The 14,538-nt window shown below is 40.9% G+C and overlaps 1 protein-coding gene across 6 annotated transcripts in view; it reads left to right on the top strand.

Annotated features, from left to right (window-relative positions):
* Positions 1-13,819, top strand: part of ACTR3B (actin related protein 3B) — a 43,739-nt gene extending 29,920 nt beyond the window's left edge. For 5 of the 6 annotated variants that reach the window (XM_061586302.1, XM_061586303.1, XM_061586297.1 and 2 more), the window contains 5 exons: positions 875-1,048; positions 1,914-2,006; positions 8,687-8,812; positions 12,017-12,100; positions 12,863-13,819. In XM_061586302.1, coding sequence (XP_061442286.1) covers positions 875-1,048; positions 1,914-2,006; positions 8,687-8,812; positions 12,017-12,100; positions 12,863-13,111 — 726 coding nt within the window. In that variant the 3' untranslated portion in view covers positions 13,112-13,819. Of the gene's footprint in view, positions 1-874; positions 1,049-1,913; positions 2,007-8,686; positions 8,813-12,016; positions 12,101-12,858 lie in introns of all 6 variants that reach the window. The other variant, XM_061586301.1, reaches the window with a different exon arrangement.
* Positions 13,820-14,538: the final 719 nt, after the last annotated feature.

Here is a 14,538-nt window from a genome sequence, read left to right as displayed (position 1 = left end):
CACGTAGGGTCTGTATTTTTCCTGGTTGCCACACATGGGAATTGCTGTTGGTCATGGTTACCTGCAGGAGCATGTGCACAAGGCTAATGTGACTGGTGTCACAGAGAGAGCATAAATTGTGTGAACAGGCACTAAGACATGCTGCAGTTGCACTTGCTTTGATTGCAAACCTCTATTCTGTGCTTAGCTTGAGCCAAGGGTTTGAGACCCTGAATTGGTGCAGGTGGCAGACCTTGCCAGTGGAGTTTCTCCTATTGTTGTGTTGAAGGGGAAAATGGACATGGACTGCCTTCAAGTCATTCACGACTTATGGGAGACCCTATGAATAGGGTTTTCATGGTAAGTGGTATTCAGAGATGGTTTACCATTGCCTTCCTCTGAGGCTGAGAGGCAGTGATTGGCCCAAGGTCACCCAGTGAGCTTCATGGCTGTGTGGGGATTCGAACCCTGGTCTCCCAGGTCATAGTCCAACACTCTAACCACTACATCACACTGGGACGCTCTCTTTTTCTCTTTGACTGCAAGTCAATCAAAGAAGACAGTGCTTCATCATAAGTGCAGGGTGCCATTTGCTCACAAGCAGTGGACTGTAGAGTAATTAAGATAAAGTGAGAGGCTCTTGTTTCTTGCTGATTTGGATAGTCGTCTCCTCTCTTCTCAGTTGCATGACTAGGGCCATGATCTTATGCACACTTTCTTGGGAGTGAGACCTATTGCATTCAGACAGATTTACTTCTAAGTAAACATGCACGTGATTTGCAATAAATGTCTTTGAAAGGTGCCTTTGAGCTATGTTACAGAATCTGCTCTGGGTTTCATCATATCCTTTTAATCCAATAAAATAATTGTATTTATTCTTTGTGTTTGTTCCTAGGAAAAGTATTGTTACATTTGTCCAGACATAGTAAAGGAATTTGCCAAGTATGATATAGATCCATGCAAGTGGATAAAGCAATACACAGGCATCAATGCAATCAACAGAAAAAAATTTATTATAGATGTTGGTTATGAAAGATTTCTTGGACCAGAAATATTTTTCCATCCAGAGGTAAGAGTTAAGGATGCTGCTATAGCAGTAATAATAGTAAAAGAGGTATTTATAGTAGTAATATTAGGAGGAAGAGATGTAATAGCACTTCTGGTGAAAGTGCACCACCTTGTGGCCAAATCATAGCAAGGTGTATTACAATTCATGTGCACACTCCCAACTGTTAACAGTGCTAAATATATCTCTGCTTTCTAGTTTAAGTGAGCGTTACCAGCATGGCGTCTTCCAAGCAAAGACCTTATCTTGGAAGACAATCTTACTCGGCCACGAGTGATCGCCAATGATGATGACCAGCATGGCACTGTAGAAGTTAAGTGGGATTAGCCCTTAGCTGGCCTCCTGTTGTATCTATCTATACTGAAGACAACTAGGAACTGGTATTAAGTGATGCTTGGTGTTGATGATGCAATGCAAATTGTGGTATATAAACCATGGAAAAAGCACTTCCTCATATTGCTTTAATTACAACTATTATAGATAAATTCTGTGGTAGTTGAACTGATAACTTATGACAGGAGACACCTGATTTTCCACTGATTGTATACAGGGCATACTGGGGGTAGACAAACAGTGTTAATGACTACTGTGACTGCACATGTGAGGTTTTAAGTTGTAAAGAGCTGCTATTGCCATTGTCATTGAGTTCTGTCCTCTGGGTCTGAAGAAGTCGGCTGTTGTCTGCAAAAGTTCATACTGGAGCACCTTGTGAGTCTTCAGTATAACACAGCACTCTTGGAAGTGCCTTGTTAAAATAGACTGACATAGTCCTCTAGATTTTGTCTCTTTAGCCTTTTCACCACAGCCTGATTTATGTGTGCATATAATGGACCAATCATGTGTCTCTGCCAACATTTATTTTTTTTAGTTTGCCAATCCAGACTTTATGGAGTCTATTTCGGATGTTGTTGATGAAGTTATACAGAACTGCCCCATTGATGTCCGGCGTCCTTTATATAAGGTAAAGTTTTTAGAGTGGGTTTTATTTTTGTGGGGGGTTGATGGTGGTGGGAATGACTAATGTATGTTCAGCTGAAACTTTATTCCCTCCTGAGCCTAGTGGCCAAGGGGGTAAGTAAAGGCTGAAGTTCTTGGAGTTTCTTCAAGTTGCTGCAAACTTCAGTAAAGTAAATCTAGCATTGGTGTGACAAAAATTGCCCGGCTTATTTTGCATATTGCTTTACTATAAAAATACATAGAATTAAACACAGTTGCTTACTAAAAATTAAAAATCCAAATTTATAATCTAAAACCATAAAGTCAGATAAATTAAAACTTTCTACTCCAGTCATGCCACAGTAGCTTAAGTGCTCCCTAAAATAAAGCTGAAACAGAAAATTATGGTTAATTGGAGACTTCCTCATTCTGTTGAGACTAAAGATGTAAAGACCGGGGGAAAAGCAGAAAAAAATCAGGCCAAAATGCCCCCCTGTTCCTCTCCAATTTTGGGGGGGAACCCATAAAGATAAAACACCCCCCTGTAGCTCCATTCCCCCCCCAGGCCTTCACATCTCTAGCTGAGGTGCACTGCAAAGCGAGGAGGGTAGGGAATACCTGTTCAGGTAAAACACTTGTGCATTTCATGGCATATTCAGCTATGATATGATAGCCCAAATGCAGCCAGCAGTAGGAAGTAGGAGAAACTTGAACTTTACTTCATATCCCACATTACTTTTTCCTTGAAATGTGTGAGAAGGTAGGTGGAAAAATGCCTGAAGCCATTAAGTGAGAATGAGCTGCAAATTGAACATGCTTATGACGGGTTTGTGAGATGCTTCCACAAATGGGTTCTCAAGCTATTCACTAGCATGGTAATGGTGAGATGAGATTAATTTTTTTAATGTTCATTTTCCCTGTTCATCAGAATGTGCCATTGTGCGGCAAGGTTGGACATTTGCCATGGATTGTAAGTTTGAGCACTATATTTCCAGAGCTTGGAAAAGTTACTTTTTTGAACTACAACTCCCATCAGCCCCAGCCAGTAACTTTTCCAAGCTCTGTTATTTCTAGGAACTTTGTAAATAGCAGTATCTTCAAAGGTATACTGCCTCTGTCTGTGGAGGGTCTACTTTTTTACGAAGACTAATGACTGTTGATTGATCCTCCTCCCCTCTGTGAATTAGTCGGTAATCATTTTTGAAAGCCACCTAGGCTTGTGACTAGCCTGTGTTTGTGAACTGTATAAGTTAATTATTTGTGGGTTGAAGACTTGGCCCTTAAGTTTTTCTGGCTATTCGTGCATTAAAGATGCCAGTTCTGGGTATTATTTGGCCACTTCCCTAGATGTGTCTTAAGAATTGAAGTAAGGAAAACTAAGATGGGTGCAACTCTGAGGAAAAAGAACTGAAGGAAAGTAAGAGCCTCATTGTCATGTGGACTCTGGGAATAAATTGATTGTTATTACTTTGGTAATAACAAAGTGTGCTGCTCCTTCCCTGCTGGCTTCTTCCTCTTTTTGTATTTTTCTATGGTAGGTTAGTAATTTAAATGCTAAACACTGTATTTGGGAGTCCCACTGTACTCTCCATAGCAGGAAGCCTAGTAGAAGTCTGCTTTTATTAATTTCTGTCTTTTCTCTGGTGTCTCTTTCTTAAATCTTTTCCAACTGGGATTACTTAGATCTTCCCTGGAGTGCTCCGTATAATTTTTTTCTTGTTATGCTGCTTTCTGAGCAGCAGTCAATGTTCTCTTACACTTAGCTGCCAAATTGTGTACTTTTCAACATGGCTAGCCATGTGAGGTAGTAATCAAAGATATTAAATTGTTTTTATATTGTTTTAAATTTTAAAATTGTGTTTTAAATTGTTTTTAAAATATGTGTTTTAAATTGTATATTTGTTTTAATGTTTTTGATTGCTGTAAACTGCCCAGAGAGCTTCGGCTATGGGGCGGTATACAAGTGCAATCAATCAATAAACAAACCTGCGTTCTGTAGCTCCCCTCAGTCTTAAGAGGTTCTGATCACCCTTACTTTGGTCACTGTCTTATCTTTTATTTTTTAATTAAAATTGCACTGTTTAAATAGTAATTTATTTGGGAATAGCAGTTGATGGTGATAAAATGAGGGAGTTTATTTATTTATTTACTTATTATTTGATTTATATCCCGCCCTTCCTCCCAGCAGGAGCCCAGGGCAGCAAACAAAAGCACTAAAAACCCTTTAAATCATCATAAAAACAGACTTTAAAATACATTAAAACAAAGCAACTTTAAAAACATTTTTAAAAGCTTTGAAGACATCTTAAAAAAGGTTAAAAACATATTGTTTAAAAAAGGTTTAAAAACATATTAAAAAGCAATTTCAACACAGAAGAATATCAAAGGTGTGAACAAAATCAATAGTATGTAAATTCTTTATTTACCACCTGACTAAAAAAGAAATGTAAGTGATGAAGTACTAGGATGGCTGGTGAGTAGTGTGGTTTTTAAAAAATACTATAGCTCTGTCCTTCGTTACAACAACTGTATATATCAGTTATATACTAGTCTGTATCCTTGGATTGGTTGAGTTACAGTAGGTGGTATATATGAAACAAGCCCTTCTCGGTGGTGGTGACTGGTTTGTGGAATTCTTTGTCCCAGTTCCTCCCCTACCATCAGACACCTGCTGAAGGTGCCTGGGCAGTAACTATTTGATGGTCTTATCAGGGATTTTGTGGTTTTGCTTCTTCTCTGTTTAGCGTCCTTGTGGTTGGAAAGGTGAGAAAACATGCTGCTCCATTAGCAGTACATGGGCTGCAGTCTTGAGCATGTTCACATGAATAAGTCTCTTTGGAAACTACAGCACTTTCTTTCCAACTAACACTGTTTTAAAAGATTTCATCATTTTAATGACATAAGAACATAAGCAGACCACTGCTGGATCAGGCCAAAGTCCCATCTAATCCAGCATGCTATTTTCACAGTGGGAAACCAGATGCCTACATCCTTGTAGAAGCCATGCTGGTTCTTTTTAGCACGACTTGTTCTTCTATATGCTTGGTAATTCTATGTTTTCCACCAGTTTTCCCAGAACAGACATTAAACTAACAGGCCTGTAATTTCCCGGAATCCCTTTGGATCTCTTTTTAAAGATTGGTTTTACGTTGGCCGCTTTCCAGTTTTCAGGAATGGAGGCTGATCCTAGGGAAGAGTTACATATTTTTGTCATAAAATCAGCAATTTCATTTCAGTCCTTTTAGAACTCTCAGGAGAATGCCACCTGGAGCCTGTGATTTGTCACTTCTTAATTTGTCAGTAAGGCTTAGAATTTCGCCTCTTATTGCCTCAGCTCTTCAGGCTCCCTTCCTGAGAAAGTTAGTTTAGGCACAGAGATCTGCCCTACATCTTCCACTGTGGAGACAGATGCAGAGAATCCATTCAGCTTCTCTGCAATCTCTTTTCCTCCTTGATCACACCTTTGACTCCCTTGTTGCCCAAAGGTCCAACTGCCTCCCTAGCTGGTTTTCTACTTCTAACGTATTTAAAGATTTTGTTCTTCTTTCTCTCTGTCTCTCTCTGTCTCTGTCTCTCTCTTTTATTGTGTGCTTGTATTTTGTGGCCAAAGTTTTGTGTTGTTTTGTTCTCCTCATTTGGACAAGACTTCTGAAGGAAGACTTCTTGTCCCTACTTGCATCCTTCATTTTGCTTGCTAACCACACCAACATCCTCTTGGTCTTGGTGGTACCTGTCCTGATATGCGCTATACATTCTAACTGAGCTTCTATTACTGTGGTTTTGAACAAGTATTCTGGAGAGATCTGACTCTCTTCATTTTTCCTTCCAATTTCCTTTTTACCAATCCCCTTATTTTTGGGGGGGGGACGTCCCTCTTTTGAAATCGACTGTGTTGGACGTCCTTGGCAATTGTCCACTTACATGTATTTGTTACTAAATTTACATCCTGCACTTCTTCCCAAAGGAGCCCATGGGCAGGACAAACAAGCAATAAAAAAATTAAAAACACCTTAGAAATAATTCCAATACAGACACAGACTGGGAAAGATCTCTACTTAAAAGGCTTGTTGGAAGAGGAAGGTTGCCAGTAGATACCGAAAAGACAACATAGGTGGCACCTGTGTAACATTTAAGGGAATGGAATTCCAAAGGGTAGGTGCCACAACACTTATAGGCCCGATTCCTATATTGTACGGAGCGGACCTCCCAATAAGATGGTATCTACAGGAGGCTGTTGCCTGCAGAGTGCAGTGATCAAGGTGGTATATAAGGGATGAGATGATCTTTCAGGTATCCTGGTTCCACTCTGTATAGGGCTTTGTACACCAAAACCAGCACCTTGAACTTAGCCCAGTAGCTAATCAGCAACCACTGTTGAATTTGATAGCACTGTTGAATTTGATAGCATTATAGACTTGCTGGACAGTAGGCAATGCTTTCTCTTGGATAAAAATACATGTCTTAAATTGTGAAGACTGGGGGTAAAAATATCTGTAAACTACTAAGTCTGTATAAAAAGGTACTTAAAAACTGACCATGATAGATAGGTGGCACTGTCTGATCACCATGACATACCTGGCTGGTGTGCCTCATAATTAAATATGGTATTTCTTCTGACTACAGCTGATAACTTTTTCAAAAGCTTTCCCCCTGGCCCAGCTATTTCCTGCCCTGGATCAACCCCTTAGTGCCTGCTAGTTAGTTTTTTTAAAACTACCCACTCAATTTATAATTGCATTAATGGTATTGCATCTAGTACTACACGCCCACTATGTAAGGTGTTTGAGAACACATTGAATATTCTAATGCAGCACAGTTAAAACTTCAGCAGAATGTAGATTACACTGTATGCAAGATGCTGGAATTACAAGAAGCTGGTTTGACTTCTTTTGCTGATTTGAAAACGGACCAGCCCGTGAGGCAGAGTGAGGAATTATACAGGTCTGAATGTAGACAGATTCTCATCATTGGATCACAATACAGCTACGTTGAAGAAACCTTGGGCTTCACCAGCATTCTCCGCTTTTTAGATCACCCAATTAAAAAAAATACTGTTAGACTCAAAGGACTCAAAATCAAGATCTCTTTAAGAAGATAAAGGCTGTTGCTGTGGAAGACAATTAAAAAAAGGAGAGAAACAGGTGTATTCCTGACACCTGTATCTCTCCTATTTTTCATATTTTATTTTAAGAATTATGAATACAAATAGAAAATACAATACCTGACATACAGACAGTAAACATCTCCACCCAGTATAGGTTGCTGGACTACAGCTCCCATCATCCCTGAGTGTCGCTCAGGCTGGCTGGAGCTGGGGAGAGGAGGGCTGCAGGCAGTTCATCCGTAGCTTAAGCTATAATCGTTTGGTTGGCTTCTCTAAGGAGCCAGAGGGATCTAATACGTGATAGAGCAACCAGTAGCTCTTACTTAATGCACTGTGACAGATGTGATTTGGCTTCTCCCAGGTGATTATGAACTGCGCCTTCTTTCCAGCAGCATGTATTAGCGGCTCTGAGTTCTTCCTGCATGTTGTGGTAGTGAAGAGCACTGAGATCAGTTGCAGACATTTTGTTTTATTTGACGTATCAAAGTTGGATATTCCTTATTGACTTCCTCTTGAGCAGAGTGTGGTCTGTTGCCATTTAAAAAATACATACATTTGAATTTGCTACAGTTCCTGTACAGGAGGGTGAAGGGGACATTTAGACTGGGGAAATGGCAAGCTCCCTTTTACGAAAAGGTTAACTCCCATTTGAATCAAGAAAGCAAGGGTGCAGTTGAGATTTTCCTTGGCAACAGCTGCTGCAAGAACTGCAGAGACAAAGGCCCCAATGTGTTAGTTTTAAGACATGATTAGACTGTTCAGGTGTGAGAACTTCTGGGTTAAAACCTAATGCATGTATGATTTCTCTCTTTCTGTGCCAAACTAGATGCAATGCCATTCACACATAATTAGCAGTTGTATGTATGATTTTTTTCAAAATATAGAAAAGCAGCATGGGGGTGCCTGATTGGGATCCTAGTAGGTGGATTTAACCCTTGAAACCCTTGGCTTCTGCCACAGTCCAAATCCAGGTTGGGGTTGCCCATAATACTTTATTTGCATTGGGAGCAAAGCACCTGCTATTGTGCTGTGTGTGGGCAGAGGCAAAAGGTTAAAGCCCCCTCCCCCTGGTCCCAATTTGGATTGCCCCCTGAGGGCCTGCTATTTACTTTTTTAAAAACCACCCACTCAATTTGTAATTGCACCTTTCCAGTTGACCCTGTGTATGTATCTCTGTGTTTGTGCTCCTGTCTTAGCTCTTTTTTGAAGCCCTTAGCTTCTTTTTCCTTGAACAACTCTACAGTTGATTTTCAGAGTCCCTCTGTGTTAAGCCTAAGGGTACAGTTATATAACCCCAAATCAGCCTTGAGCACGTAGTAAACTTGCAGTAACTTATTATGATGATTGAATTAATATCCTTCCCTTCCTCCCAAAGGAGCTATGAGTTTGGTAAGCTGGTTGTCTGATTGTGATCTCAGGAAGGGCCGTTGGCATGACCATTGTACCACATGACCAAATGTAACAAGCACTTCTGGGCCCTGTTCTTCCTCCAGTGGCAGAGCACATGGAGCTTTCTCATAGATGCGGTTTGCCATGTGCTCAGTGCCACTCCTGGGTCCTATAGCCTAAAGGGCAAAATCTGTTCTTTTCTTTCCCTGTAGAATGTGGTTCTTTCAGGAGGATCCACAATGTTTAGGGATTTGGGGCGGAGGCTGCAACGAGACCTGAAGAGGGTAGTAGACGCTCGACTGAAAATCAGCGAAGAGCTCAGTGGTGGTCGGATAAAGGTAAACGGGTTTCACTACCTATTAAATGCCTGAACGAGCAAAGCAAGTGCACATGTAGCTATTAATGAGGCCTGTAAATCAGATGACATTTTTACTAGTGTACTAAAAGCATCTATTGAAGCCAAGGTCTGGGCCTGAGATGCTGCAGCAAAGGGGAGATCGTTTTAAATGGCTCCAGTACTTGAGATGATGTGATGCTTCTATCTTTGGATTTCTCCCAAAAGGAATTCCAGCATTCAGAAGGCCTCTAGAGTTTTCTTTTGAAGTTTTTGCCACAATGGCACCCGAGGTGTGCTGCTGGTTCATAACTAAAGTGGCTCTCTTCAGCAGTTGGAGGTGCTGCTCTGAACATTTTAGACAGGCAAAATGGAGCCACCGTCGTCAATGTGGAAATGATCTCTCTCATGCCCATTTCCCCCTTTGGGCAGTAGATCAGAATGCTATGATTCTGGCATGTGAGTGAAGGAAGGTGGGGCATGGAGGATAAGAGAGTTGAGAATGTATTTTGAGATGCTTGGATCTGGCATGTGCCAGCTATACTCCTCTGTCAGGATATGAGGCAGAAGCAGTTTGAAGGTGAGGAGCCTTGCAGCAGGGTGTGGGACCCAGAAGGGAGTCCAGCTATCAGATACAGCAATCTGTTTGAAGAGCCGTTGGATAAGGAATCTGCAAGGTGTATTAAGGTGGCTGCGGGCCCTGGCTCAGTTCACAAAATATCCCCCCTTCCCTCTAAAACGAATGCATGAAATAAGAAACCAGAAAATACGTCTTGATGTACCTTAAAGACTACTAGATTTATGATTTGCAAAAAATATTCTGAGCATGTGCACTTTTACAACTCTCAGCAAACACAAACAAAAAACATCTTGGCTACCTTAGTAAACACAAAGAAAATACTCTGAACATGCGTGGTTTCATGTTTTAAATTCACTTCTCATTGTTTTTGCTCACTTTCTAACTTGGGTCAGTCACCAACTTCCAGCCTAACCTACCTAATGTGGCTTTTGTAAAGGAGGCATAAATAGTTGCAAAAGGGGACTTAGTGTTTGTATCACAGGCATCAACTTTCAGTTCCTCTAACTAGTGTACTATAAAGGTTCATATTTTTCTGGGTACTTCATCTCTGCAAATTAGTACAGCTCCAAGGCTTCAACCAATCTTAATCTAGGCTGATTATTGCATGTTTTACTGATGCATAAGTCCTACTTGTGTTCAGTTACACAGGGGATTTATTTCTTTATAAATATATTTGTATACTGCTGTTTCATTAAAAACATCAAAGTGGTTTACAATAAGATAAAAACACACACACTACAATAAAAATACAATAAAAACAAAGGTCAACTATTGCAAAAAGACATCTTAATTGCCTTCATAAACCTGGTGGACCAGAAAGGTTTTCAGCAGTTGTTTAAAAGTTAAAACAGAAGGCGCCTATTGAATCTCTGTTGGCAGAGCATTCCAAGAGGACTGGGCCGATGACACTGAAGGCTCGATTTTGTGTCAAAATTAAATGAGCCTCACCAATTCAGGGGATGACCAACAGCTCTCCTGCAGGTGATCTCGGTGATCAAGCTTGGATATAAGGATTCAGGCAGTCCCTAAAATACCCTGGACCTACAGTACATTGTTCAGGGCTTTGTAAATTAATACAAGGACCTTGAACCCGAGTCAGTAGTGGATGGGCAGCCAGTACAGATGTTTTAAGAGTGGTGTCACATGTTGTCGGCCATCAGCAGTCTGACCGCTGCATTTTGCACCAGCTGGAGCTTCCGCATCAGGGCCAAGAGCATTGCAGTAATCTAATTAGGATTTATTCCTAAAAGGAGTTACCTTAGGCCGTTGGCCACTAGAGCAGTGGCTTTAAAGCAGAGTGATGTACTTTCATTCAATTTAATTTTCACTACTGTTTTAATTCTATAGCTAAAATACTAAGGAGTCAATATTTTTACTAAGTGTCCAGTAAGAAAATAAAACCTCCTCCTGCCCCAACAGCAAAACCACTGAGATAACTAACAGGGTTTTTAAATGCTATAGAAAAAAAAATTATGCTAGTAATAAAAATTGGGTTAAAATCTTTGTGATTTTATAGCCCTCTTTTATATAATAATGTAAAACATAATAGGCTGCCTATATTTAAGCCAGTGTGGTGTAGTGGTTAAGGTGTTGGACCATGACCTGGGAGACCAGGGTTCAAATCCCCACATAGCCATGAAGCTCATTGGGTGACCTTGGGCCAGTCACTGCCTCTCAGCCTCAGAGGAAGGCAATGGTAAACCGCTTCTGAATACTGCTTACCATGAAAACCCTATTCATAGGGCCTCCCATAAGTCTGAATCGACTTGAAGGCAGTCCATTTCCATTTTTCCATATTTAAGATCTGTTTGTTTTGCACTGATACTGACACCCCTCACCATGAACTTCGGAAGAAAGCCAAGGCTGCAATCCTGTCCCTATTTACCTGAGAATTAATCCCATTAAACACAAAGAATTACTTCTGAGTAGACCTGTAGACCATTGAATTGTAATTTTACAGTGAATTCTTAATGTCTGCCTAGACTTCAGTTACTTATTGTGCAGTAGCACTTGCAGAAAATAACTTGCTGGGAGTACCTTATCTCACAAAACCACCAGAGGATAGACACATCTTGGTTGTTAGGAAGAAAGGAAGGGTGAAGGGGGGAATCTACTAGATCTTTAAAACTACAGAAATGTCAAGGATTGGAAAATGAAATAAGCAGAGAGAAAAAAAGTGCAGTAAGGAGAGGGGAAAACACCTGCTCTTCAGGACCCCAAGGATCCCTATAGCCTGTTGTCCAAATAATTCACTCATCACAGATCTGACTTCTCTGAAAGGCTGGAGTGTCCAGGCTGGCTTACCTCATAGAAATCGCTTAGAAAGGTGCATGAAGCCTCTAATTAGGGCTTGAGGGTTACTTTTTTCTTTTCAAAAATGAAAGCCCAGAATCTGGCCCCCCTTGCAGGCCATTGCACCATTATAAATCTGGCCATGAGAATCTGTATTATCCTCTGCATCTCTTTGTCTCTGCACAGCTGGATATTCAGAGTCCGTCTTCCCTTCTCTCAAAGCAGCCACCTGAAATCTGGGATGAAGGTACAATTGCTGCTCCCCAGGTTCAGAAAATCAAGGCTGTGCTTTGTTTTGATGATATACTGAACTGGTGGTTGTGTTTGCTTTTACAGCCCAAACCTGTTGAAGTTCAAGTGATAAGTCACCATATGCAGCGTTATGCAGTCTGGTTTGGAGGATCAATGCTTGCATCAACAGTATGTCTCTTATGAAATCCCTTTATTGTAGAACAGCAGTACTGGAAAATGTCTGGAGGTGATATCTTCCATTCTCATGCACAGTGCCTGGATTCTCCCTTCTCTGTCTCTCCAGAAGACTAGCTTAGTTTAGTGTTCTTTGTATTTATGGGAATGCTTTTGTTTGCATTGATAGGCCATTATCACATGGAGTCCTTCTGTCTTCTACTTCAGGGGTAGCCAACATGGTTTCCTCCTGATCTTGTTGGAGTCCAGCTCCAATCATCCCAGCCAGCATGTGCAATGGTCAGAGATTATGGGAGTTGTAGTCTAATAACATTTGGAGGGCACCATGTTCTATTTTCTTTTTTGTTCTATTTGGGGGGACAAATATGGCAAAACTCACAGTAAATTCTAGGAAAGCATGGTTTGATCTGCCTTGGATTAGATCATATTTGTATGGCATGAGTTAAGATAGTCATGCATTTTTTGAGGTGTGCATATGTGAGTGCGAAGTCAAGGCCGTTGGCCACTGATGCTTCCAAGGTGCAATCTCTCTGCTCCTATTACCACCTCCAACCCCAGATCCTGGATAGCCAATTGCAGTACAGGAATGGTTCTTATTTTGCACTTACTACACTTCTTTCATACTACTTTTGTAGTATGTGTTGTGGAGGTGAGAGCGTTGTACAAGTTCCAGCTCTTAAATGCCTTTGTCATTTTATCTTGATTTGTATAATTCTTTATATACAACTCCTTGTCTTTGTTTTTTTCCTCAGCCAGAGTTTTTTGAAGTATGTCACACCAAGAAAGATTATGAAGAACATGGTCCGAGTATTTGCCGCCATAACCCTGTTTTTGGAGTTATGTCTTAATGCTCATTGTGTGGTGGTGTCTGCTGTTGTGTCTGTTGAAGATCCTTTTACTGGTGAGGAGAACAAAGCACTTTGTGTAAATACCAAAACACAACTGTGGGTGCTTGCTTGCCTTGAAGAGGAGTCCTTCAGTCCTTCACAGTGTGCAGTAGAATAATGCATTGCAATGCAATGGACAACCCGGAACCATTTGAACAAAATAGTGTGCTGACTATTTGATCTCTCCCCAGCCATTAGCTTCTAGGCTTATGGGCAAACTCCTGTTTGGAAGACTGTGGAAACGGGAATGGCAGGGATAAGCCGAAATGATGCAAACTCCTTCTGCAACAGAGAACAGTGCTTAACAGTTTCCTACATTGGCCTCAACCCTGCAGTCCAATCTGTAAGGATGAGATTTTATGCTTGTAAATTGCCCCATTGGTTCCAGTGGGGGCTTGTTGACCCTTAACTGTCTTCGCTGAGCAGATTAGATTGCAAAATGGGGGCCTTGGTTTGTAGAAAAATTAAAGTACTGTAAACTTGCAATACAAATGTTTTATTTTGGAGAATTTTGTACTTATATGACCATTATTGAGGTGGGTTTTCTGGGTGAGCACAAACTGCTAGTGATGCATGAAGATGGTGGGAATGATACAGATTTCCAGTTGAAGCATGTAATGTTGGTAGAACAAGAAGACAATCCAAACAGGCTCTCTTTGAGTATGTGTGTTTTTAAAAAATGGTACTATTATGTGAGTGAAATGAATTTTTAAGCCTCTGAATATGCTGTATGAAGTTTCTTATTGCTATTTATTTAAGTTTTATTTTTATTTTTTTAATATGGGGATTTGTGAGGAATAGTTGGCTGCTGGTGAAATAAAAGCTGTAAACATGTTCACACAGAACTATACTTGTAGTTAAATTCCTTCTTGTTCAAGAACCCTCCTTCCCCCCCCCCCAAAAAAAGTTCCACGTTTACTTAGGAATGGGGCTAATTTCTTCATACATGTTTGGGAAAAGGCATGGCCAGGGATGGCAAATGCAGCATTTTATGTCAGCTACCGATAAGCAGTCATGCACCAACAGGAGCAATGTAAGAAGAATGTGGAAGATTTAGTTGGTTGACGCTGCTGTCTTGAAGTACCTCTATAACGTCATGATGGCACTTAACATGGTAGGTTGTAACCAGTGGTGGCTTTGCCTTAGTGGAAAGCACATTCCACTCATGCCAGACGCCCTCCCTCACATTTTCACTCATCCCTTCTACCCACTTAACCCTCACCTCAGAAAAGTTGATCCTGAGGGCTAGGGGCCCATCTAGAACAGATCAGGATATGGCACAGAGGTTTGCAGTAGGGATCAATGAAAACTGGGCTGGGGAGACGGAAGCAACCAGTGAATGCAAATGGCTGTAAATAGCCTAGTCTCCCTCACTGCCATTTATTGTGAATTTATGCACAAATTTGGGAAGTATGGGGAAGATTGTATACCTCCAAATCATCCCCTTGGAGCTTTCCCATGTCATATGCAGGGAACAGAAAGCTAAGACCTGTATAATTTCTGTAGCAAGGAACCATGCGCTGAAAAAAATCAGTGATGCTCATA

This window comes from Rhineura floridana, chromosome 10 (genome assembly GCF_030035675.1).
Source record: "Rhineura floridana isolate rRhiFlo1 chromosome 10, rRhiFlo1.hap2, whole genome shotgun sequence".
NCBI classification, from domain to species: Eukaryota; Metazoa; Chordata; class Lepidosauria; order Squamata; family Rhineuridae; genus Rhineura; species Rhineura floridana.
Note: the sequence above shows the minus strand (reverse complement) of the source record. Positions and strands in the feature narration are given on the sequence as shown.